Genomic DNA, 26798 nt, shown 5'->3' with positions numbered 1-26798 from the left:
TGACTTGACTTTCGTCTCGGTATCATGTAAACAGATACAGAGAAATGTATGGGGATGGAATGAACTCGTTCCTGAATGAAAGTCATTCCGGAATGAGTTCATTCCGGTTTTCATTCCGGAATGAAACTTTCGTTCTGGAATGACATTTCATTCTGGTATCATGTAAACCCAGAACGAATTTCGTTCCGAGATGAAATCACAACTCGTGAAACCACATACGGACTCCACAGTTTGAATTCAGAGCAAAAAACGTAATAGCATTCACTATTTAGCCCAATGAAGCAGCTCTATGGTGAAATTACTCGTTAAAATTGCATATACGGCCATTAATGGGTACAAAAACATGTTTGCGCGAAACATGCACCATCTTGTTTTGATCTCGCGCGAAAACCGCGCACGTGAAAATGCCTTTGGTTGAACCGGTCGACTCTGTCATGTAAATGCAGAACAAACTTCATTCCGGAACGAGTTTCGTTCCGGAATGAAAGTCATTCCGGAATCATGTAAACAGGCCCTAAGGAAAATGTCAGGGAAGGTTGTTTAAACAAATTTCTGTTAATCGTTCGTGCCCATTGGCTGTGTGAAAAGCACCTTCGCTTTCAGAATGGAAATATCTTCTCAGACTTTCCTGGACGAAGTCTAATGAGGTCTCGGCAAGTAAGAAATGACCAATAAAAAAATAAAAAAAAATTCAAGAAGAGGCTTTCGTCACATGACGTGGTTTTTAGGGACGTCCTCAAATAAAATTAATTGCAAGGTTAAAAATCAAGTTAAAATGGTAAAAGATAAAATTACAAGTATAATGTTTTAAACATTTGTTCAACAAAAAGCTAAAGTATTTTGCTATTACACTATAACAAGTTCTTAATTTTCTTTTTAAAAATGTCACAGGGCATAGGTCTTAATAATCTTGGTGATCTAATAGCGTCTGATAATGTTGACCAATCCATGGTACATTTGTAGCTGGTGATCCATTTCCCCAGTCTGTTCTTATTTTTTGGGAATCAGAACATACAATTTTATAAGAAAACTTTTCACAAATAACCTATTAAAGAAGCTGAAGAAAGGATTAAGGCAATTTTAGTTAAGTTGCAAATCATCATGATTTTTTAGCCACCTGAAAATATTGTTTTAAATTTTTTAATGCCGATCATTTAATGCTGTTATTTGCCCGAAATTCCCTTCTCTTGCCTTCATCTTCCACTGCATTGACTTGCAAACTGAATATCAAAGGCTATTGATAAAAAGCAAATGCTGTTTGAATCGTTTGAAAACCGCACAACATCCAAACAACAGCTTTGAAGCAATAAAAGTAATATTAACTATCACTGACCATTTGTTTCTAGATTAGTTTGCCGCTGTGGAGACGCCGCCCGCCAAAACGGTCAAGCTTTCTTCGCAATCCAATTTTACGGTGAATGCTGGACCAGCATGGACACAAATGACCATTTCGATCCATATCAGCACGGGCAAAGCGACCAATGTAAAAACACGGACTTTGAAAACTGCCATGATGATGACAATGCTGAGGCGTGCGCCGGGGTGGCACACACCAATTACGTTTACAAAATAGTTCAAGGTAATAACATTGTTCTGTCGTTCCGATTTCTTTAGGCCATCCCAATAAAATGTTTCGTTTCCCATCGCCCGACCGACCCATTTTTTTCGAAAAGTAAATAAAAGAAAAGTAAATTCCAGATTCACTAGTCAAAGAAGCAAGTACTTCAATTTACAAGCACGCGATCTTGTTTTATTAACAACAATTGGTATGATGTAATGTCTTTGTCTTTAATAAGCATCGACACTACGTTATTAAAGACTATTTAGACATTTGATAAGGAATAACGAACGAAAAGAGTTGACTTTGTAATCAGGCTTTCTTACATAGTATAGTTTGGAACCCAAACCCTTCAAGTGTTTATTCTTTTTTTTGCCCGACCGACCGACCCACCATCACAAGAGACGAAGCAATGGGAAACGAAACATTTTATTGGGATGGCCTTAGTGTTCTTTTTTGTGCCCACATGTTTATTCCTTTATTTATTGTTGATTCTACACGTTTTCATTTTATTTATTTTCACTCAAGCAGTGTAAGCATTCGTCCTCAACGTGTAACGTGCGAGCGGTTGCTCCTCAATGTTGCGGCGTGTGTGGCCACGTTGGACATTGTCATGCGTTTAGGCCTGTGCAAACATGTTGGCACAACATTGCCCAATATTGCTGCGCAATTTTGACCGAGGGTTTTCAAACGATCACAACATGTTGGGCAATATTGCATAAAACTTATACCGCAAGGGAATTTGGAATTGATATTTACGCAGAAGCCATAACGAAACCAACATTAATAAGCATTCATTACGCACTGACGTATAGACCTTACAATGATGTAATGTATATGAAATGATTCATATATGAACTGCGGATGGATATGAAAGTGATAAATGATCATCGCAGTGAATTTCCAATTTAGGCAATTGGAATAAAGAAGCCTGAAAAAAAAAATTCAGGGCTTTAACGTTGAAGCCCTGAATTTTTTTTCAGGCTTCTTTATTCCAATTGCTTAAATTAGAAATTCACAGCGATGATCATTTAACACTTTCAGACCTTACAATGTTGCGCGCAATCTCGTCCCCAGAGGCTGCGATCCTTCTGGTCTGCGTCAGGAGCCGGGGCTATTCTGAAAAGCCGCCACAAAGGCGTCTGAATCTGATTGGCTGTTGAAAACTTGTTCGTTTCACCACAATATCTGGCGCACGCGCACAATCGAAACCGGAACCAGGGTTTCCTGGTTCCGGTTTGGATTCGTCCAGAGCCGTTGAGTTTCCCGACCGCTGGTCAAGGGGAACGCAGGCTTTGGGAACGAGATTGTGTTGCGTGAACCGTGTCATCGAAAATAACATGTTGCGACACGCTTCACCGATCACCAGAAAAAAAGATGTGTTGGCCTGAGGGTTAAGACTTAGGGTTAGGCTAACCCAGGTAAACTTAAAAACACATCTTTTTTACTCCGGATAGGCCAACCGTCGACAATGAGCTTTTTCGCTCACCGAAAACGGTTTTTTTTTTCAAAAAACGTTTCCAAAGTGGCTAAATTTAAAAACGCCGGCTAGGTGATGAAGTGTGGACGGTGAAATCGGACGAAAACGGGACTTTTGGAAAAAGCTGACGTCAAATAGTCATGATCTCTGTCAAAACGAAAGGCTTAACAATAGCTCTGTGCAAGCGCTGTATGCGATTAAGCGTATCATTTTCAAATTTACCTGGGTTAATGTGGACAGGGCCTAATTTGGCTCAAAAGTTTTACTGATTGCAAAAATGCGCCAACATCATGCAACACATGTTGCATTTCTTTGTACGATATTTGTACGATATTCTCTTTTCTTCTTTTTTTATTTTTTTATTTCAATTACAAAAAAGAACATTAATTACACAGTAAAGGTACATACATTTTAGAAAAAGGAAAAAAATTATAATGAAAAAAAAATTAAATAAAGTTAATTAATAAATATGATAATTACACTTCACTATTACAATTCTCAACTTATTACACACACAAAGATGGCCTTAAGGATAGTAACATTTGAAATAATAACAATAATACATATCTATTATATAGGTTTAAGTATCCATTTTTTATTAAAATATTCTTTTTTTGTGATTTTACTTTCTATTTCATACTTAATTTTAAATTTGGCTTTAAACCCCTCGATTTTAAGAAGGGTTTGACTTCTTCTGCAGTCCCACAAGAACAATTTTTCAATAATTATGAAGTAATTTAATAGATCAAGTAAAGGGCATTTTTCCGTATATATTCTAAATAAAACATCTTTTAGGGAGAGGTGGATTTTCTGTTTTGATAGTAGGTGCCAGTATGATGCAAAATCTGTCCAGAATTGTCTAGTGTGGGAACAGTTATAAAAGAAATGATTTGAGGTTTCTGACTCAGTTTTACAAAACGTACACAAATCATCGCTTCTGTAACGGTATCTATCGTCTCATTATGCGTACATTCCGTCTTGGACGGTCGGACACAGCAATGACTATACTACGGTTTTATCAAATCAGCTGATCTTCGCTTTTCCTTTGTGGCAGTTATGTTGGTCGTCACGCAATGTTTTTTTGAGTGTTAAGAAGCGTTGCGTGACAGGTCGAACCGCTTCAGGTAGAGCTTCTCTTCACTATTTTTTTTTTTCTTTTTCAATTCATATTCAGCAATCGACGGTGGGTACAAAGACTGGGAGGCGTACAGCTGTAGCACAACATGCGGATGTGGAGTGAAAAAATTCACAAGAACTTGTACGAACCCCCCACCACAGTACGGAGGAAAGACTTGCATTGGAGCACCCGAGAAAATTGAGCCTTGCAATTTAGGACCCTGCCGTAAGTTATATGTTTGCATCTCTGAGAAATATAATAATTACATTTCCAGTAAAAATTTCAGGGCAAAGCCATTTGAAAGAACGTCTACTTTGTGGCTGATCATTGGGCTGAATAGTGCTGCTGCTTTTCTTTGATTAGAATGTCCCAGTGCGTGGCTAGCACTGCAACATTTAGCAATTACTCACTCAGAGATCCATTCAAATTGTACGTGGATGTGTTCTATTCACTAGTTTGAATGCACGTGTGAAACGAAATGGGATACAGTATGAACACGATGTAGAAGTAGCGTAGAATTATTAGTAGAAGTATTAAGCCTCGGGTAACATTTGCGCGTGAAGAAAAATGTTGGATGAAAATGTTTGATCTAGATCAAACATGGAAAACCATTTAAATGCAATGCTGAGAGAGGCGGCTAAACGGTCAAACATGCTCTTCCAATATGATGTTGGACGAAAATATTTAATCGTTTAGCCGGGGCTTTAGTAGTGGCGATCGCGGAGGCGGTGGTATTGGTAGTGGTAGAAAAAAAATACATTTGCAGATACATAGGTGGGGAGTTTTGCCTCCCTCCTCGCTTTCCTCTTCCCACCTGCTCACGAATGCCCAAGCCGAACAGAGTTAAGGTTGTTTAAGGTATTTTATCATAGTTTGACTCGATGTAGTGTGAATATAAACACTTCTTAGTATACTCCCAATTTACAGCTCTGACGCCATGCTCAAATGCTATCGATATGGCAATTTTACTGGATGATTCTCAAAGCTTAAAAAGACAACAATTTACTGAGTTGATAAAGGTTGTCTTGGCTCTGGCTAGTAATATTGACCTGTCAGGTGCAGCCCGCCTTGGTCTTATAACCTTTAACAGAAAAGCAAGACTTCGCCTGGCCTTTGATCACAGCGACAACCAAAACCTTGAATACGTTAATGAGACACTCAGGACACTCGGAAAAGAAAGACTGAAAAAGGGCACTAGAATTGACTTAGCTCTTCAGGAGGCCAACGAGAAGTTATTTACTCAGACAGTAAACAAAGACAACACAGCAAAAGTTTTGTTTCTGATGACTGACGGAAGACAGCCGCGAGTCAAAGACTTTGGGACTTTTGTGGAACCACTAAAGGTTCGAACGTTTCTTATTTAGATAAGTAAAGTGTTACGTGCAGGAAAGAGCATTTGGGTTCTTCTCATTACGTAGGTAGAAACCCAATTAAAGACTAGCACTGAAATTTCTCTTGTTGTTGTTGTTGTTGTTTTTCATCAAATTTGAACCTATGGAACATCAAGGTTTGATTTTATCAGAAATCTAAAACTTTTGTAATCTCTCAAGAACATCTTCGGCGTCGGAGGGCCAGTAAGATACTTTCTCGTACGTTTTTCTTTCTCGTAAAGTTCCTTTTGCTCTGGACAATCCCGAGGTACTCCAAATTTCGAGTAAGATATGTTTGAACACCCAGGGTAAGGAGAGAGCGCCTAAAACGAAGTACAAAACAGATTCAGAATCATAGAATATATGACATTAAGAGGACTAAGACGTCAAATGAAAAATACTGAACTTACGAGGATCATCAGGAAAGCTTGTTATTCCATACGTTAACATACCCATATATGGACTGCATTCGTTCAGATATACATCTGCAACTATGTGGAACAGACTCACAGAGGACTTGAGGTCGATAACGTCTCTGAATGAGTGTTAAGATAAAATGCGTCAAACTTCTTTGGCACATGAATGTCACTGTAACTTATGTAGATAGCAGTCTAGTAATATTATAGATGGTTTTATTTTTCTATTATCATCGTTATTATTAGTATTTATTTATTTTATTATTTATCCATTTATTTTTTTCTCTCTATCTCACTTTTTCTCGGAGATATTTGCTTCAACAGCTACTGTTGTAATCTGAGGTTTAACTTGAAGGTTTGATTTTCTTCAAAATGTGCTTCTTTTTATGTAACAGTCTGTAAAAATAAACGGGGATCCTTTGTAGTAGAAGCAAACATTCCTTTCCATTCTTTTTTCTCCAAGAATAAGGCCGTGGATATATTTGCAGTTGGAGTTGGAAAGAAAGTTCAGAAAAAAAAACTTCTGAGTATTGTGTCAGGAAAAGAAGAGAGGCTGTTTATGGTTCATGATTTCCATTCTCTCTCCACTATTCTTGCAGATGTGTTGCGTGACGCGTGTGAAGGTAACACAACAATCTTGTATGCAATCTTGGCCCTGGTGAGGAGAGTGATAAGACAACCCAAGTCACAACCTTGTCCCCAGGCCACTTTTTCCCATCAATCCCGAATCAAGGATTAATAACGCCAGTTCATAAAAGCTGACACATGGGAGTGCCGAAGCACGCGTACATGCAGCTGTATGTAGCGTCACTGACACGAATTTAAAAATTGTCTCGGTTTAATTAAAATTAAATCACTGTTTGTGCAGATTGTTTAGTTTATAGGCTTATTTAGGGAGAAGGACGGAATGGCTATCCATTACCCCCTCATGCAACCTTGTTTGCACGAACAGTTCACGCAAATGGACAGCCATAGTTTTGATGGAAAAATTTTCTAGGACATTCCCCTTTTATTCAAACCAGAGACAAGTCGAAGGGACTAAATATGGTCCCTAGCTTTTTTGACAAAAAATGGTAGTTCGCACGAAAGGACTTGTCACCGAGGCTTGTTGAAGAGATAAACTGTTTGTTTGTTTGTTTTTTGTACTTTTCAGGCTCATCCGGCTCAGGACTTGATTCAGATTTCTAGAAACGGAGCAGAAGCAATGGGATATGCTGAGGGAATGGGTTTGGGGATTTCAAAAATACAAATGTAGCATGAATGTTAATAAAATCTGGGAGAACATGAAAGAATTTTGCGGTTATTTATTCTTAGTGTTTCAGCGGTTTTCAAATAACACGCGCTTAGTGAGAACCCCTTGATGGTCAGCATACTGGTATCCCAATGACAATATCCGTTTTGGAATATACTAATTCAGCACTGCATATAGGCTAAAAATAAAAATTTAATACAGTCTAGATGGAGCATTAAGATAAAATTTGGCTTGTGTTGTAACTAAGCTAAGGACTGAAACTAGTGTAACCCACGTAGGCTTTTATAGAGTGTGCTCCTAAAAGTGGCATATTATGCTACTAGCAGTGCTCAAAATTTTGCCAAATTATGCAAAAATTATGCCAGAATTCCCAAATTATGCTTCTGATTTCCGAAATTATGCTCACAAAATGACGTAGATTCTATACATAGAGGTGCGCAATAACGACACCAAATTATGAAGTTTTTTAAATAAACTGTTGTTGTAAATTTATTTGTGTTTATGGCAGTTTATCACGGCCGTCAGCTGTCCAAATTAGCTGCTCGCATCTCTAAACCGTTTGTAAAATGCCTCCAACGACTTAACAATCACAATTGTATAGCTAAAACACGCATTGCAAGAACAAACTACCTAAATTTCATTTATTTCTGTAGAAAGTACACCATATTTACTACATTTTATGAATTTATGCTCCAAAAAGTGCTAAAAATTGCTAATTATGCCGTGGCAGTGCTCGTTTCACAAATTATGCTTTTTAGCTCCAATTATGCCAAAAATTATGCTAGCACAATCTATAAAAGCCTAAACCCACGTGGTCTAAATTTTTGTGATTAACACTTAAAAAAGCGCGCAAAGAAAAGGAATTAAACCAGAACAGAAAGAGGTTTATCGCAGAATTCTTTCTCTTTCTCTGTGTATTGCGGATTTCTCTCTCGGAATGTGGAGTTATCTCGCATGATTGGGGAATTATATCTCAGAATCTAGGAATGTGTTTAAATAAAGAGTATAGATCAATACAACAAGGCGATCTAGAAAAGTAATAGATGTAGAGAAGAGTCCCAGTCTAAATACGGCTCAGCTGTTTTATTCTACAGTGCAGATTATATTTGATGGCAGCGGGCCCTCCTCGGGGCGTGTATCGAGCAAATAATACCACATTTTGCCACGGTCTACACACCAATAGACCATGCAAATGATGTCAAAACATGTGGAACCACGAGCCGTTTGGCGAGCTGTTTCACTGACAAGTTTTGGGCAGTTTATGTGACATTTCCACGGTGTATAAGTGTGTGACGATGGAAAACTTGGTCGATTTTTCTTATAAAATAACACTGAAAATTTTCTTGTGAAATGGAGGGAAAATCAGATTTTTTTTGGTTTAAAGCTGGCGACTTCGCCGAAAAGTTCGCCCCAAATATCCCTGTTGCATTCCAAATTAAACTCTCCGTTTTCTTTTCATTGGAAAGAGTCGCGACAAATTTTTAATTTTTCCACAAATTGCCTTTCTTTGACTTTGGTATAAGCATTTAACTTTTGTCTTAGTCCTTTAATTGCCGTGGCTTGTCGCAATTGTTCTGATAAGTAGAATACTGTTAGAAAAAATACAAGACAAAGTACGCGAAACTCATTTACCGGGAGACGTGAAGTAATAGCATCTAATTTAAGGATTTTTTTCAAGTATCAAATTAGCCTGCGTAGCAGGCGTCTGTGTAGTTTTTAACGCGTTTCAGTAAAAGAGTGCGCGATCGCGAGAAGGCCGCGCGAAGAAAAATCGATTTTTTTTCCTCGCGTGACCCTCTCGCGCCTTCCGCGTTTCTGCCATACGCGCGCTAGAAACTATACGGCGCTTGCTACGCAGGCTAGTATCAAATAATTGCTGTTTAAATGATCTCAGAGAAAAGATCAGATTTTTGTAACCCAAGAAACCCGTAAGTTACCTCCATAAGCCGGGCATTTTCATTTACATTGCCTTTCCTGTCTTGTCTGTGGCCACGTACTTTAACTTGGCGACTGTATTTGAGAAGGGTATCCAAAGATCTTCTGAAAAAAGTAAGCGTGATATGTCTATTTTCCACCGATTTTCCACCAAAGTTGGTCGGCTACCACTTAGGAATGGTACAGTTCAGAAGCTAAAGTGCTGACAATTCTGAAAACTACATGTGTAAATTAATTACGCCGTTAAAGAATTAAACGTTCGCTTACCTGCCAAGCAAAGTGCCAGTCTCATGGCAAAGAGCTTGCATTGTTCGTAAAAGCGGCGTTCTTATCGGCAATTTACTAGCATCTTGTAAAAGCAGAGCCGTTTATCTAAGTTGGTAAACGTAAACAAATTGTATGTAACTTTGCTCAAAAGTTTCAGTTGAAGCAAATTAAAAGACGGTTGCGAAATTTAAAATATTGCAAGTGGGCTAAATGCGCATGAATAAATAAAATCGCGTCATTAATTTTGAATTATAATCAAATGTGCAAATTTTCCACGTGCAGCAAGGTATTAATTGTTCATTATTGCAAAATGCCACATATTTACCGTAACAGGTATTTCAGGTGCTGCTTTGGTTTCTTTATGTACCGGTATTCGTTTTACGTCTCTTTTTGTCCTCGAATTCCAGTATGAATGCAAATGCACCTCACTCCTTTCTATCTTTATCCTTTAGTAGTTTCATAAAGGGAATTTTAAAAAATGGCTGTGTCTGTATAATTACATTTGATAAAGATCACGACTTGTGATTTTCTCGCTCAAATACAACCCTCGCCTGCGGCTTGGTAGTAAATGGGTTTACACTCTTTTTATTTTATAAGAATCTAGTTTATAAGAATACCGAGGCTGAAATTTGCGAATTTTTAAGAATATTTTAAAAATAAACCCGAGGCTGAGATTTTGAAAAGAATATAGTTTTTTGTTGAAACAAATCTGTGAGGAATGGTTGTTTAAAGCCAAAACGGCCAGGCTGCAACGAAAAGCAATGGTACATGTGTACAATGTAACACGATACAGATCTGGACACCAAACACTTGTAATTGATTACCCAATACTTGCTAAAACGAAAATCAAACGGTATTTTCAAAGAATGTTCATAAGAATATTTTCAGCCTAAAATCGGCAGAAAAATAAGAATATTCAACCTGGGTAGGAAAAACTGTATTCTTATAATAAAAAAAGAGTGTACTGAGAGAAATTCATAAATGACATGACGATTTTGTCAAAGTTAATAAACAGACATAGAAAACGTACCCCGATCTAGCGGTTTGGATTTGACATTATATTGCGTATGCAATGCAACTAAATTATGCTCACGCAAATTTCGGATGTTTATGTGTGACTGGCCTGACTCGTGGCCGGCCTTTCCAAAGGCTGTGCCGTGCTTTTCAGGCCTGTTTCATGCAAAAACCAGTTATATATTATTAGCGGTTAAGCTTTCAGCCCAGTTCTAAGCTAGGCGAGCTTCTTTTTTATGAATCAGCGTATGTCGTTTTGAGCTAAAATTTCTCATGGAATCTCTGCCTGAGGGCAGCGTTGAAACCTTTTAAAAATATAACACAAACAGCGGTGATAAACATTATGAAAAATCGCATTTTTATAAACTTGACGTTTCGTATGCTACGCTACATACATTTTCAAAAGTATGACCGTTAAAATTTTGGCAACTATTTATATATTGAAACCTTTTAAAAACGGGCGCGGCCGAGGGTTTTTCCCAACTCGCCAATTCCGCCTCCTACAAATCTAAAACCTCCGAACAAACCGCTCGTTACAACTGCGTCAGATTACTTCTCCCTTATACACTGCAATTTGAATGGTAGTACCTCAAACCTGCATGTTGGTGTGACAAACATACACACTCCGGACACTATATAATCCCCTGCGACAACTAAGGAGCTATTTTTGAAAAAAAAAACTCAAAAATCGTGGCTAAAAAAAATTGCGGGTAATATTTTTGCGCCAAAAGGCTAAATTTTTTCAATTTACGAACCAATCTCGAGCCCAGAGTTCATCCAGTCGGTCAGCGGTATGGGATGAACTCTGGGAAACTGGAATGGATCAGATCAATTTCAGGTCGATTTCAGGAAGAACCTTGTTCTTCCGGTTTTTATTGCGCATGCTCGGAGTTCTTAGCGGAAGTAAATTTCCCAGAACGGAAGTAAATCGAGAGAGTTGAACTACTGTATTTCTAACACAGTATCGGCGGAACTCGTGCGTTTATTGAAGCAACAAAAGTAACCAATAACGTCCTGCAGTTAACCATAGTTAGTACTAACTATGAGTTAACTAAAGAGAGAGTTAACAAAATAGCGTCTGGTGTTTTGATTTCCTTTAGTCTCTTTCTTGAGCATTCTTCTATATTTGTTTCATATCAAAGGTGTTGTTAGCCTTCCAGGATTCCGCCTGTTAAGACTGCGTGCGTGTGTCCGTTGTTGTTTTGCAGAGGACGGCTAAGAAATTTACATATTGCACAACGCACGGACATGTACAAGCTATTGTTCTGTTCATAAAAAAATTGTTTGGCGACTTTCGCATATTTTTGTTTGGTGACTTTTGTATATTGGAAAGGCTTCTCGCTGAAAGCGCATCTTTTCAGGATAGGTTGCATGTTTTCGAGCAAACAATTTTAATTTTTCCTCGTCGAATGGCGGTGATATTAATAACGCACACACGTCAACGCTATTGAAAAGGCGTAATTAGCATTTTTGCGACTCAGCACGTGCACACGTGTGTTATAATTTTTGATCAATTCTTTTTCTTTAGCAAAACAACAACGCGTAATGCGTATTGCTTTTCTTCAAATTCTGCGTCATTAGTTATTATTTTGAATCGTGCACTGTCTGTCATATTCAGTTTTTCAACTGGAACGGAGATTTGAATGAAAACAGTAGTTCTAGCGAGATTTGTAATTCAACTATAAATTGAGTTTTCAATCGACCTTGTCCTTGGTGACGCCGTCGTTTGTTGTTTTAAATCTCCGTTCAGCATCGACGCTTAAAGGAAGTCCGTTTTTTATTCATGGTATCTTTTACGTTCAAAGAGAAGGGTAGAATTAGAAAATACTTCATTTATGTAGCACCATATCACGATTTCTTAGGTGTTTTTACAAAATTAAGCTGATATTTCCGAACATTTGACCATGGAAAACAAACAAATGTTTTTCCAGGGTTTCCGGTTTGGTTTACTTCCGGGGAAGATTTTCAGACTTCCGTGTTGATTTCTTTTGTTCTGCGAGGGCCAATAGAGAAAGAGCAATACATTTCAGTTTCCCAGAGTACTAGTGTCTACCGGCGACCCTACTGCTGACCAACCGCTGACGGACCGCGGAGCCGGGAGACACTCTGGGCTCGAGATTGGTTACGAACTGAAGAGACTACTCTATTCGTTCCCGGATTCCACACGGTTTGCGAGTAAAGCTTTCGTCATGCGCAGAAGGAGACTCTAAAATCGAAACTAAAAATGGCGGACGGAAATGTTTTTCTTTCAAATTTGCTCCAAAAATCGCAAGAATTGGTGACGCTAGGAAGAACACACGCGATCCTTCTCCAGAAGAAGTATCAAGAATTCGTTCTACACAATCCGGAATCCGTTTCGAAGATAGAATCGATTTTGCGTGCGTTGTCGTACATTCTCCCTGGGCGGTTCGGAGCTTCGGAAGCTTTGTCTGAACTGGTGTTTTCAGCCTCGCAGCTTCTTACCCTGTTAAACGATGGCATATTTCGCGAAGGAAAAAGAAAGCTTATTTGTGGTGTGACTTATTCTTGCGAACGATACCGCATCTTGTTATGTCTAACAGTGGTTGAATATTTAGAAGTGTTTATTGAGCTGGGTGCGAGTCGCCTGTGGGGAGAAGCTGGCAAGTGGATCATTGTCGTCATCTTGCAAATAGCAAAGGCAGCTTTGAGATTCGTCCTGCTCTTCAAATATAAATCAGGTATTCAGAGAACGCCTCTCATTCCACCCCTTGACCGATCAAACCTGGAAAAGCGCGAAGAAGGTGAAGATACAGCCGGAAGTGGGCAAGAGCAAGAAGAAGCAGAACCAGTGGAAGAGAACGAACAAGCCGACGACGGTCACACAGGGTCAGTTTGGAGAGGCGCTCGATCAGGAAGAGTTGTAAGGTCTCTAAGTGCGACCCCAACTGGCTCCTCGCGTTCGTGGAAGCTCCCAAAGGATTGCTCTAAAACAAAAAGGGCAATTCAACCAACAGAACTTTCATCCAGAAGACTGTTTGCTGAGAGTCTGTACATCTCAAGACCCCTGCTCCACATCTCCAGTATGTTTATGTTTGGCCAAGCCTCATGGAAACCTTGGTTGATTTCTTGTGGAGTTGATGTTACATCATTAGCTGTTATGGGTGACTCAAGTGACTTAAATGAAGAGGAAAGATCTGAACTGTCAAGAAGAACTCTTCTGCTTCTGTTTTATCTTTTGAGGTCTCCATTTTATGATACCTACTCCAAAACAAGGATTCTTGGTTTTCTGAAATTTATGAGCGATACTGTTCCAGGATTATCTTTTGTGCTAAATCCTTTGCTCGACTACCTTCCAACCTGGCAGAAGATTTATTTCTACAACTGGAGTTCCTAGACTTCTGCAGAGGTTTGATTTACAGACTGTTTAAAGGTTGTTTTTCATGCTTCAACTTGTCAGTAGCCTGTTTCAGGCGTTTGGTTAGTTGGGAAGCGGCGTGAGGAACGTGAGTGAAAAATTGGCGAGGCAACCCCCTCCCCTATTTTTTTTTTTTTCGCTCGCTGTTTTTTGCGCTTCCCAACTAACCAAACACCTGGAACAGGCTAACTTTTCAGCATCACTGGGCCCACGTTTGATATGAAAATCAGTATGTGGATAAAAAAATTTTGTGCGAATGAGCCAACTGATCAAGCTGACAAGTTATAAATATGTGCAAATCTGCCTTAAGCCCAAATTCTCCTTTACTGGACTCCATACATTTATAATTAGGTACAAATGTATCAGTTGGGAGATGTTGCTTTAAATGGTGTTATCAAATTAATTTCCGTCTTTATGCTAATGATCTTAAAATTCTAATACATGCTTGCTTATATTTGGTGACATTTATATACCCAATTGAAGAAACGTTGACCCGTGAAAAGCACAAACCATGAACGATAAGACCGAATGGGGTTCTGGGTAGACAGCATTGGTAAGCTTAGTAATGTTCAATTTATTTATAATCAAGGCATTTTTTTCTTTGAGAGCTTTGAAAGCATGATTTACTCAATTCCTGTCTTATTATTATGTTAATTCTGTCACAGGAGACGATAACTTTTTCTGCTTTCCAAGTGAACATTTGGGGGTCGCATCTTTATCGTTTATGCTTTTCACGGGTCAACGTTTCTTCAATTAGGTGTATAAAGAGAAGTAACTCTAGGTTTTTATGGAAAGTTTAGAACTTCTGGGCTCTGTAAACTTTTCTGTGGACTGTGACACCCAGCAAAAACTTGTACGCTTATGAACTTTAGCACATGTAATGTCAGCATGGCTAGCATTCATGAGCTGATTTTAATTAACAGTTAGTCAAAAAAGTTTTATTAAAAAAGTTCAAATGATCAAAACCCTTTTGATAGCATTAATGATATAGAGGATATTACATGTTGCGGAGATAGAAAATCTTCGAGTGTTCAAATCTATATCTCACAAAACACGAAAGATAAAAATCCAAGCAACATAAATTTTTATTATAAGACAACTAAACATGTTTTTGGCACCGATCCGAATTCAAAGTCGGTCCGCGACCCCCGGCGCCGGAGCCGAGGAGATCCGAAGATGTTTTGACTATCGACCGGCGAACGTGGCAAACTGCGAGATGATTGGTCTATCCACACATGTGTGGATACCATTCATATCCACACATGTGTGGATACCATTTTCTCGATTGCTACCACTCGCTAAAGCACTGCATTCTATATAATAAAGATAAGAGGACGAGAAAAACTTTGCAAGTCTGTGTGATTTTGGGAGGAATGCTTGATCAATATTCATCAGTTTAGCTACAGTCTACCAAATAACATGATGTAAAAAAGGTTCATCATGTGGTTGGTACATGTACAACCAAAGGTACCATGTGAGGCTTATTCAGTCACCATGAATGGGGTGAAAAAATCTTGGGTGTCACAGTATATTGGGGAGATTAGCAGCTCAAAATTGATTGGGAACTAATAGGGATAAACTAGTTTTTCACTGCCTGACAAATATATTTTGTTGCATAAATGTGTAAAAATATTAAGAAATAATGTGTTATAAAATATGCTGCTGGTAAATTGATAGAATAGAGAAACTGAAGCAGTAGTATGTCTTCCTGGCTACCATTTGTATTCCAAACAAAATGCAGGTAAATGGCCTTTAGGTAAAAGTATGTTCGCCAGACTCTGTATAAAAGTAAAATAAATCAGTGGAAATTGCTACTGGTTTTATTCTAATTTTAGGTTAGCTACCTTAAAATCACAGATTGACAGGGGCTGTCAATATATATCATTATTGTTAGCTTGATTGTTTAACATATTATATGTAATGTAACAGCTGTTATGTAAGGTAATAAATTAGGGACTTGTAATTCACTTGTAATTATGTGATTGCTCTTACTACTTAGAGTGGTTTTTACTTGAGTGTCGGAATGTAATTCGTGTTTGCTTTAGTTTTGCATTACTTTGCTTAATGATTGGTTTAAAAAACTTCCCTTTCTCACCAATCGGAAGTTAAAACAAAACCAATCGTGACTCACTTGCGCACATTTCCCTGCGTTTGGTGCCAGCAAAATGTATTTGCTTTGAGTTTTGACTGGTTCACTGGATTGTCTGTCTCCTTTGTAATTGGCCAGAAGTGATTACTTTGGTTTTGGTTTTATGACACTTAATTGAAAATCGCTTTTTTTATTTTAAATACAGTTGTAGCTAATAGCCATATGCCAGATATGGCCGCACACCTCCCATAAGTGACAACCAACAGTCACTGGATATAACATCTAATAATAAAATTAATATCTCTTGTGATTGAGCACATCACTATTCTTTTAAGGTGTCCACTTGCAGAATGAAATGGTTTTACTCCACAAAAAAAACAACAACAATATTTTTGACTTTCATCAATTCTGACACTTTGTATCTATTAAGCCCTCCCCCCCCCCCCCATCCCCAACCACCCCTGTCTGGAAGGCAACTTTATGCCTCTAAAGGTTTTCATCCATAACATTTACTAACTGTTGCTATTTTGTGAAAATGTTTTGCCAAACAGCACTAAAACATTAAAAAGTCCACTTCGTGTCTTTTTACATACCCAAACTGATAAGCCCCTGTCTAAAATAAGACCCCCTCTAGTATTTTAACAGTGGGAAAGAAGCTGGAATAATTCTTTGGGATAATTACCTGGGGGAGGGGGACTGTCTGGTACTTCAAAGGCTAGGGTTCTTTTAAACATTTTTGACCAGCTTATGTCCCTTTTCTATGGGAGTCCCCCAAAGATTTTTAATAGCATTTACTTGTTGAGGTTTCTAGCAAATAATAAAATCTGAAATGGAACCAAAGCGCGATTTCTAAAAGGTAAGACGAGTGCCTGTTAACTGCCCCCCCCCCCCCCCAGGAGATATACCTAATAGTAGTTTACAAGCCAGTTGACATTACCATTTGATTGACTGTTTTCCTCTTTAAAACCAAAACTTTATGACCGTTGCATCTTTAATTCATCTCCAAAGAACCTAGATCTCGCAAACGTTAAAGAAAGATAACCTAAATAGTTCTCTTTGCGTGATCGAATTTTATTATGTCACGCAATCCTAGACCACATGTACTTAACAAAGGACTCCACAAAATTTATATTCAGGTCAACTACTATGTACCGTGATATGGACGAAGAACATCATAATTTTTCGCGCCAGTGGAGCGGAAAACGGTCGGTGATCTGTAGAAAAATCTCTTGAGAATTCAGTCACTACATTTCGTGCCATTTTTGAGCTTGAATGTCTTGAATGTGCGACCCTTTAGTGGGTTCTAATGTCTAGAAGACTGACAATCGAGACGACAACAATTCAACATGGCTGAAAGAAATGACCGTGAAGATGGAAAAGAAGCCAAAATTACAAGCTTAAATCATGTTGAAAACCTCACACAGAAAACGCGCCTGGATGGAGATTATTCGTGGATAGTATGTAGCGCTGGATTTCTAATCCAGTGCATCGTAGCTGCTCAAGGAAACATCTCTGGAATAATATTCGCCGCATTACTGGATGAATAGAAGCCAGACTGGTAAGAAAATAAAACGTTATTTCCTTTCTTTCTTTCTTTCTTTTTTCTACCTTATAACTTAAAATACAGTTTATTTCCGATCTATCATGTTTATGGCCTTCCTTACGATATAAAGCGCCTCCTTGCCGACGAAACGTTCCCTTTGTTGCTTTTTATGTGTGTTTGCTAACTGAAGGTCAATAAGCGCCCCTATTCTGCTAGGCGCCCCAATACCAATTTAATTTCAATTTCAGTAGCCTGTATTTCAGTCGTCTTCTTCTGGTCGCGCGTTCCCGATAAGAGAGCGCGCTCGACCAGAGGAAGACGTCTGAAACTCAGGCTACAATTTCAGCGTCGACTCCCTAGGCCCGGTTCAGACGCCGAACTTTTCATGAGCCAAATTAACAACATTTCATACGAGTTTTAAATTGATAAGTTATTGAAACATACATTTCGGGACATCAGCTTGAATCATAACGATTCTTTTTTCCTCCTCAGCTTGGGTGACAGCTGTAGCGGCTGGTGTAAGCGATGCGTTTGGAATGGTACCCGCTGTCCTTGGTAACCGGCTTGGATTCGCCAACGTCATTGTGCTAGGTGGATTCACATGCGCTGTTGGGATGTTTTCTTCATCGTTTGCACCAAATATCTACACACTTTATTTAACTTATGGCCTAATCTGGGGATTTGGTTCTTGTCTTTGTTACTGTTCCGCCTTGTTTCTGCTTCCAGAATTTTTCCGGGCGCGAATCGGCTTAGCCAATGGGATCGTATTCCTTGGAGCACCTGTTGGTACGCTTGTTCTAAGTCCAGTTGCTCAGAAACTTCTGAACAACATGGGATTGACAAGAACTTTTCAAGTTTTAGCGGGTCTACAGCTTATAGTAGTGTTCTGTGGATTTGTGTTGAGACTGATTCCTTCACCGTCTGAGTTGGACAACTTAAAAACCGTCAAGAAAACCAGTTTTGATTGGTCAATCTTCAAGAACAAAGGCTACCTGATTTTTGTGGTATCCATATGCGCGTTTATGCCTGGGTTCTTGGTGCCTTATGTCCATTTGGTAAGCCGACTTTAAACTAGATACCGTATTTACTCGAATAAGCGCCGCGGCGCTTATTAAATTTTTCGCCTTTCAAGTGCGGCGCTTATTCGAGGGCGGCGCTTATTTGAGGGCGGCGCTTAATCAAAATTTGGACGTTTCAAAGAATGTAATCTTTAACAGTGATTAAAAATAGCGTCTTTTGATTGTCAGTATTCGTCTATTGCTGAAGAGAAAAGTGGCGCTAGCTGTCCTGGCAAAGTTCGTGGCCTTCACAACATGTACAAAACCACATATCGTTAGAATGCTGGATAGAAAACTAATGGGTGTGCGGTAAAACAATCACTCTGAACTGCAAAACATCGTTTTTGAAGGAAAGAAATGTCTAAGTTTGCTTTAGAGTTGCTTTGTAGTGCTGTTTTTTTAGTTTAACGGAATTCCTCGAATAAGCGCCACATCGGTACTGCGGCGCTTATTCGGGGGCGGCGCTTATTAACTTTTTGGTCCCAAATGCGGCGCTTATTCGAGGGCGGCGCTTATTCGGGGGCGGCGCTTATTCGAGTAAATACGGTATAGATCAATGTACTTTTTTACCTATTTTCTCTTATTTGGTCTCCAAACTTTCAAGTATTCATGTTTCACTATTTAATAAATCTGGATCATTCACATGCCTCTGCGCACTCTAGCATTCCGTTTGGTGTTTCTCTGTCATTCCAAAAAATCGTAATAAATAGTGTTAGTAAGCGAGTGCCCAGTCGAACCCAGGGATTCTTGAGTAAGCGTACTTATCCTTCAAAGGGAAGGTCTTTTCACAGTCCAAAGTTCAACTGGCTGGAACTTGTGCTACTTTTTTGCGGTGTGGCGACGGTGGCATTAATTCTTTACGGTGTTTGTCTACTTTTTAGCGTCTTTTCTGTCCCTTTTATACTGGACTCAAACATTTCAATACTGTTCTTTTTTTCAACATGTCAGGTTCGACTTGCCAAAGACTCCGGTGTAGACTCCTTCAAAGCAGCATTTTTGGTCAGTTTTATGGCGTTTGGTTCAGTGACCGCACGTCCTCTTTTTGGCAAATTAATGGATCGGCCTGGAATCAACCGTCTAACCGCACTTCAGATAACACTGCTGTCCATCAGTGTTTCAACAACACTCGTTCCCATAGCAACCAATTATAAATGGTTAGCAACCTACTCGTTCCTGTACGGTTTTCTGGAGGGATGTTTTGTGATCTCATTGCCATTAATTGTTCAAGACTTGGTTGGAGACATCAAACTCGCGCCAGCCCTAGGTTCATTGTACTGCTTCCGCGCTTTTCCTATGACCGCTGGTCCCTCGATCGCGGGCTGGATATACGACACATCTAACAGTTATGACGTGGCTTTCTTCTGCGCAGGAGCAATCGCTATAGTTTCCACGTGTATTTTGTTTATTGTTCCATTGTTCAAGAGTCGGTCGCTTTCCAAACGAACTGAGGTTTTTCAGCTGTTAACACGTTCCGATTGTAATAAGGAAGCAGTTATGTCAAAAGAAACTTGTTTATAGGGAAACCATGTGGAAACAGGGTCTCAGTGGGAAGATGCAGATCACCCATGTAATTGTCATCATTTGTTAGATCATTTTTTTTGTTGTTATTTAAACGTTTGGCTACTTAATAGTTGTCTTTATGTTGATGACGAGACCGATCGATTAGACTCTTGAATTTTTGGCCATTGTTAGCTTTCAGTCTGCAGACTTGCTTATTTGTAAGTTTTCACTCAAAATCCTAGCAATCTTGGCCGTTACACATCTTCAGTTCACCGATTGATCGTTTGCAAGTCGTAAGCTAAAAGTTTGATCGTTGGTCAGTTTTCGGTTCCAATGTCGTTTGAAAAAGTTATTGAGTCATTTAACACGGCCATTTCTGTAAGGCAGCTGCTCTCTTATTTGAACACCAGTCCTGTTTCGTGAGATAAGTTTCTTGACATTCATGAATGGTATAGAAGTCAAGGAAATAACGGCTTCCAAAGTAATAAGAGGTAATAACTGGAAGCTCTTAAGGTTTGACCCTTTTGAAAGTAAGCTGGGATCTCACTTCATTCCTTTTTCTGCCATTTAAGTTAAACGAACGAAAAATGACACTTAAAACATAAGAACATTGAAAATGTTGCTCTGTTCATATGTAAAAACGGGCAATATTGTCAAAATTAGCGGGCTGCAAGTAATACCTTAAGCTATCGTACTTCTTTCTTTCGGGTTATTTTGATTACGTCATTGGACAACAGTTTAATACACTGTTGATTTTCTCCATTAAACGCTCCCGGGTTTATTTCAAACTTTAAAGCCTGGTGAACCCGGTGTTAATTTGACTACTGCAGTTTATTCGAGCCCGGTTTTCATTAAGAAGAGTTTTTATCTATTACAGTTGACAAACATAAATCTTGCTAATATACCTACAGCTCAAATTATACCGTAAATAAATATCTGAGGGGCCTATTTTGAACTCCACCTTAGAGACTCAGCTTTGAATCGAGAAAATACGGTAAGCGGATAGACGAATTGATCACTTGCTTCTTGTTGCACTTGGTCGTGCAACAAGATGATCTCATTTTCAAATAAACTATCGGTCAGCACTTGCCAAGTTCCTGTTCGGCTTTTTCCCCAGGCCTTCACGGTATTACTGACGTCACTACTCGTTTCGGTGACGTATCCGGGACGAACGGCCCACGTGACCCGAAACGAGTTGACCGCGACGAAAATAGAGGCCTAGGAACTAGGCAAGGTCAGCACCAAGAACGCGGACTCTAGCCATGTCTGATTTGAAAGTACGCGATTCACGGACTTCCGGTCGTTGTGCGCAGACTCATCAATAATGAGCACTCAAAACATCGGACTGGTCTGCCTTTCTGGTGCTGACCAGGCAGAAGGAAAGCAGGCGTCTGGGACGAGTTTGATGTTTGCTTATTGAAGTACAATATAATCCCGATTTTTCGAACCTCCAGGGGAAAAAAATTGCTTCGAGAAATCGCGGGTAAAAATTACAAAGAAATAATATCCAAGGGAAACGAACTCGGGAGTTTCGAGAAATCAAGATTCTACTGTAAGGGTTGCGAGCACTTGAGATAGGGCTGTGCTGTGTTGTGGATCAGTAAGTTTATTTAATCTTCCTCGTTTATTCTTGAACTACAGTAGATCCGTACCTTTGTGGTGTTCTACTGATTGCCTCCTCCCCCATAAACCCCACCCCATCCCCGGACGACACTGTTTACAGCATACGGCGAAAGCTTAAAAGTGACCAACGGAAATTAAGTCAGTGTCCCTATTTGAATTCCAACAAAAAATATTTTGAAAAGATTTTTAAGTATAGATAACAAAATGGCGGGTTTTTTTATCAATAGTCAATAAGAGCATACCCTGGGTGCCAGAGGGTTGTTGTTTTTTTTTTGCGGTGACAAAGAGCGGCGAAGCCGCGATCGTCGAAAGAGTGGCGAAGCCACGATCGATCGCGGTTTCGCCACTCTCTCGACGATCGCGGCTTCGCTGCTCTTTGTCACCGCAAAAAAAAACCCTCTGGAACCCAGGGTAATAAGAGCACGGGGGTAAATTAAATTTGCTGTAGTTGCTAATTGAAACGAGAATTTGCATGTGAACTGTCAGTTTAAACACGCTAAAAATTTGCCTCAGTTTGTAGGAACAAAGTTATCATGTGGCTTGTTTGAGGGGATTGTATTAAAGCTAAAAGATAGCAATAAATAAAAGCTTTTTTAAATTTCAGTAAAGAACCTTGTAAACTTTTCTCTTATCAAGGATTCAAAACCTTATTTTAAATGTGTTCTTAATTGTTTACTTTGCATTTCCAAAACATTTGATTTTTGAAAAACGTAAAAGTGCCTTTTCAATTATTTAACCGAATCCATTACCCTGAAATGGAGAATACCTCTATACAAATATATTTAATGAAAGTGCAGACCATAAAAAAGGAACCCTTTTGAGTTAATTTAAAGACTGGATTGCAGCTGATTATTTTTTCTCGTAACAGTTAATAATTTTAATATGCAATTCGACAAGTTTTATGTTATTATTGCTGACATGTGTCGATTTTTAAGTCGAAATATTGACTCACCACAAAATAATAATGGATAGTGAACTGTCAAAGCCTGTCAGTCAAACTGAGTTCCGTTTGTTTCTGTCATAGTAGTATTAAATTTACCACGATCGGTTATATAACAAGCTCTTTTTAGCAAGGTCCTGTTCTTCTAAGGGCTTACGTCCAATATAAACAACTCTTTTCAAACAATTTTTTGCAAGAACAACTTTTCATCTAAATGCCTTCCCTGAAAATATAAGCGGCGGTCGATCTGTATTTAGATGTTGTTTGCTGATTTGGCGAAACATTTTATTGTGCCGTAACGGAAGACCCGATATCAGCTTATATCATATCTTATATCACTGTATGACAATGGAACTAAGATATGATTGGATGAAGAAATAACAGCTCTTACAGGTGCCGAACTTTTATTTGCTTTTAAAAGTAAAATAAGTTAGATATCCTTCATGGCCTTTGGGTCGTCAACCTTTCATTAAAGTGTGAATGAAGCCTTCCAATAAGTCCGCCGAGGCCGGTATATAAAGCCAAGCCCGACAATCAAAACAAGTGGTGTTACCTATAGAAGGTCTGTATTTGCTGGGATTGTTTTTTTGGCATCAGTTATCAGTTTACTACTATTCAATTTTGTTTCGTGACTTGATATGTATATTTATACGCAGATCAAAAAAAAAAATTGAAGACAGCCTTAAGGACTTACATGTCACGAGAATGAGCATGGACGGTAAACTTCGTTGAGTGAGGAAGAGCTAGAAAAAACATCAAGCGGTACGCATAGGAAGTGAAACTCACGTGAAAACGAAGACAATAGCAACTTAGAAAACGTTCAAGTACCTTCAGCAGTTATAAGAAACTCTAGCACAAGAGTGTATAGTAGTGCACTACTTAGCTTTTTAATTTGTGGTTTAAAAAGAATCAACAAAACGAATGGCTTTTTCAAACGCATCTCAAGGCCTTCCAACTAACGAATCAGCTGAGCAAACACATGAGGATGCAGCAAACTTCATTATTGGAATCATTCTGCTTGTAAGCGCTCTTATCGGCTGCAGCTTAGCTGTACTGGCTCTTGGAAGAGACTTCTTCATCGGCAAAAATCCGCCGGGGGTTTTCGTAGGTGCTTTAGTGTGGGTGGATTTTATTGGAGTGTTTTCAACTGCCATTCTTGTTTTCCGAGGCTTTGTAAAAGGCGCGGAGTGGATGGCGGATTCTCCACAATGTAGCCTGCAGGTCCGTCAATTAAATTATGAATTATTATTTCCAATTTTTTTATTTCCAGTTTGTCTTTTAATGATAGTTTTTTAGCTCCATGCACTCTCGAAGGAGCCGTATGCTCTCAGCGTAAGTTGTATACTGCCTACTATTTGTTTTTGTATGACACTGATCAACAACAAAAAATATACTCAAGGAGCTACTCAGAGGACTCGCTTGAACTCGCGGTTGTATTTGAAAATTTTATTTGGAACGTATATCATATTAATTAATTAATTAATTTGTTAAGTCGGCAAGATTTTTTATACAAGCCCTCAAGTCAGGAATGAAGTTAACATTGTTTTATTTTTCCTCGACAGGCGTTTTTCACCACAGCATTCGGGTTGTCTTCAGGCGGCGTGGTCACCTTCATGTCTTTAGATCGCGTGTTGTCCCTTTACAAACCTTTCTTCTATAAACAGCACGCCTCTCCTTGCCTTACACGGACATTTTGCGCATTTCTCACGTTATTTTGTCTGGTTCTGGCAGCACTTCCCTTCGCTGGCGCCGGGCGATATCAGTTCAATCAAAGCTCAAAATCTTTCTGTCAGTTTGATTGGTTCCCCACTAGTCCCGTAGACACAATTTACATCCTGGCTATAGCCGCATGTGGTGTACTTCTCACATCACTCATGACTTTATCAAATATCATTGTGTTTATCATTGTGGTAAGGATTAGACGCCGCATGTCAGCGGTGTTGCCGTCAGAAATGAATGCCAGGCGCCGAGCGAGGAGAATTGCCTTTCGACAAGAAGAGCGCATGGCAAAATTTGTGGCCCTGGTGTCTATTGTTTTTCTCGTTACTTGGTTACCAGTCACGGTAAGGACGTGTCGGCATATCTTTCTTTACCAAATCCAACTTTTTTATAATTAGTATTATTTTATTTTTTTTATTCCACTCTTGTTTTTGCTGATCGAGATCTGAGTACGAGAAGCCAAATGTTCTACCTGCCCAAAGAAACTGAAAACTTGAGTGCGAGATTGACAAGCATTGTGAAGGGACCCTTAACTCTCTGCAGTTCCAGAATTGGAAGAATTGGTTGGTTGTTTTCGTAATTGCTTAGTCAGGGGGTTGATGTAGGGTGAAAATTGAAAATTTACTATGAGCACGGTTAGAATAAGCCCTCTGGTCATATTTATGGATAGCCTGCGAATACAGCCGCCCTCACGTAGTAGCGGGAGCGACGAGGGCGGCTGTATTCGCAGGCTAATTTATGAGCCAACGGAACTCCTTCAAATTGCATAAAACCACGACCTTTATCCCGTCTACCTTTTATTATTTCGTAAAAATCCCATGTCGTAATTTTGCATTCTCTTTACTATCCTTTACAGATTCGTCTCTTTTGTAATGTTTTCCGAGCGTATCCAAGCAACAAACTGGACAACCTCTCCCTAAGGCTCATTATTGTCAGTTTCTTCCTGGATCCATTCACTTATGTACTTTTCAAAAAGAACTTTAAAAAAACTTACAGCGCTCCATCACTGAGCTGGCAGAATTCCTCGGCAGTGATGTTGGCTTTTCTAAGAAGCTTAAGAGACAGGTCTCACGCGCAGAGGGTGAAGAGCGGATAGGAAATACGTCAGGATTTGGACTTGGAAAGTTTGGAGAGACAACAGTGATGGAAGCTGATCAGTCTCACATCGAGAGAGTTGAAAACCCTGCCGTACTACGCTAAAAAGTTGAAATATGAAATTTTAAAAACGTTTTACTGACTGACCCCAAAGAAATTGCATAATCTGACTTCTTGTGTTATATAACATTATCTAAAATTATACTCGAAGTTGCACAACAACAACGATAACGACACCTTTATTTACCCTTTCAGTTACTGCTTACATAAAATAATACAACTTTGTGATAAAAAGAGGAGTAAAATTTTTAACATGGTGACTGCATTACATTCAGGAGCCGGAATATGTACCTCATATTGTTTTGCCTCATTATATTGTTTACGTTTTCTAAATGACACAATCTGTTTCACCGTTATCTTCCAAAAATAACTTTCCTCAGAATAGAAGTACGTCCTACACAAAAGTAGCCTCCCACGCAGTCGTTCTTAGGGGCGCCCTAACACGATCACCCCTAAGAACGACTGCGTGGAAGGCTAACACAAAAGCTCTCCGATAACTGTTCCTTCTCCTAGAAGTCTCGAGCCAAGTGACCCATACTGCCGGAGCTTATCCCGGTTTCGGGTTTCGATAGCATTAAGCGGCTAGGAATATTTCTACTCCCCCCTAAATGGGATGCTAGTCCATCGCAGGGTCTCCACCAACCCCCCCCCCCCCACCCCTCCAGCATTATTTCGGCGGTACTCATCTATACACCTGTGTGGAGAGAGGCACAGTGACCCTAGGCAGGGCTCGAACCCGGCCCGTTCGATCCGGAGTCCAGCGCGCTAATTATTAGGCCATCGAGCCTCCCACGGCCTGAATAAGAGCTCGTCATATTTCAACACATCATGCGCCGGCCGATTTGCGGACTGTTTCGAATTATCCTTTAAATTCCTTTCCCTGCTGATCTGCTTGTTTTGTATTTTATATTCAGTACAGCACGTTCCGAGAATTTGCCCGTTTGATTTTTTTTGTTTTATGCCGTTATGCTCAGCTTGCGTTTTTTAATATGCACCCTTTCAGTTCCCAGCAAAAATTCCAGTGGTTTAGTGTTAAGTGCAAGCCAAGGGACGTTAGCACAATGGGGGAGACAGGAGCCAATATGAGGCTAGAAAAGGAAAAATAATAAAGCCAATAGCACCCTACAAGGAAAAAGAATAAAGGCAATGTCCTAAATACTAGTCTTATACTGGCCCCTGTCTCCAATAAGCGCTCTCTCATCTCCCTTGAGCCTTCTCCCGCCTTGCCCTTGAGCGACCGTCCCAGGGCATTAAAGGGGGGACATGGGTAAGAGTAAGCTTAACTAAAGGCCTAGCTAAACGAGGAAACACGTTTCCAAAAACAACCGTAGCGCGTGCATGTTTTCCCAAATGTTTTCCGGCGTTGCCACACGGGAAGCATTGTTT

At 39.5% G+C, this 26798-nt stretch overlaps 2 protein-coding genes, 1 long non-coding RNA gene and 1 pseudogene across 4 annotated transcripts; 3 read left to right on the top strand and 1 right to left on the bottom strand.

The window, feature by feature from the left end:
* Positions 1-5592: 5592 nt before the first annotated feature.
* LOC144656506 (uncharacterized) lies at positions 5593-6089 on the bottom strand. The gene is made up of 3 exons (XR_013571314.1): positions 5936-6089; positions 5749-5848; positions 5593-5647 (listed from the first exon to the last, which is right to left on the bottom strand). It is a non-coding gene; the product is annotated as an uncharacterized LOC144656506 (long non-coding RNA).
* Positions 6090-12628: 6539 nt separating this feature from the next.
* Positions 12629-14783, top strand: LOC144657430 (peroxisomal membrane protein PEX16-like). The gene has a single exon (XM_078517775.1). It carries the CDS (start codon positions 12634-12636, stop codon positions 13762-13764), a length of 1131 nt encoding a protein of 376 aa, XP_078373901.1. The 5' UTR covers positions 12629-12633; the 3' UTR covers positions 13765-14783.
* Positions 14784-16942: 2159 nt separating this feature from the next.
* Positions 16943-20891, top strand: LOC144656798 (monocarboxylate transporter 10-like; annotated as a pseudogene). Its single transcript, XR_013571391.1, has 3 exons — positions 16943-17432; positions 17910-18472; positions 19424-20891. The product of XR_013571391.1 is annotated as a monocarboxylate transporter 10-like (transcript).
* Positions 20892-22978: 2087 nt separating this feature from the next.
* Positions 22979-25772, top strand: LOC144656240 (prostaglandin E2 receptor EP2 subtype-like). Its single transcript, XM_078516480.1, is given in 5 exon segments — positions 22979-23100; positions 23195-23759; positions 24101-24601; positions 25114-25240; positions 25243-25772. Coding segments are annotated over 4 exon segments (1143 nt in total). The 5' UTR covers positions 22979-23100; positions 23195-23459; the 3' UTR covers positions 25458-25772.
* The last annotated feature ends 1026 nt before the right edge of the window (positions 25773-26798 follow it).

This window comes from Oculina patagonica, chromosome 6 (genome assembly GCF_052425735.1).
Source record: "Oculina patagonica isolate OP01 chromosome 6, crgOcupat, whole genome shotgun sequence".
Taxonomy (NCBI): domain Eukaryota; kingdom Metazoa; phylum Cnidaria; class Anthozoa; order Scleractinia; family Oculinidae; genus Oculina; species Oculina patagonica.
Note: the sequence above shows the minus strand (reverse complement) of the source record. Positions and strands in the feature narration are given on the sequence as shown.

Bases quoted from the DNA above. Each gene is read 5' to 3' on its own strand.
- LOC144657430 (XM_078517775.1), top strand. From the start codon at position 12,634: ATGGCGGACGGAAATGTTTTTCTTTCAAATTTGCTCCAAAAATCGCAA.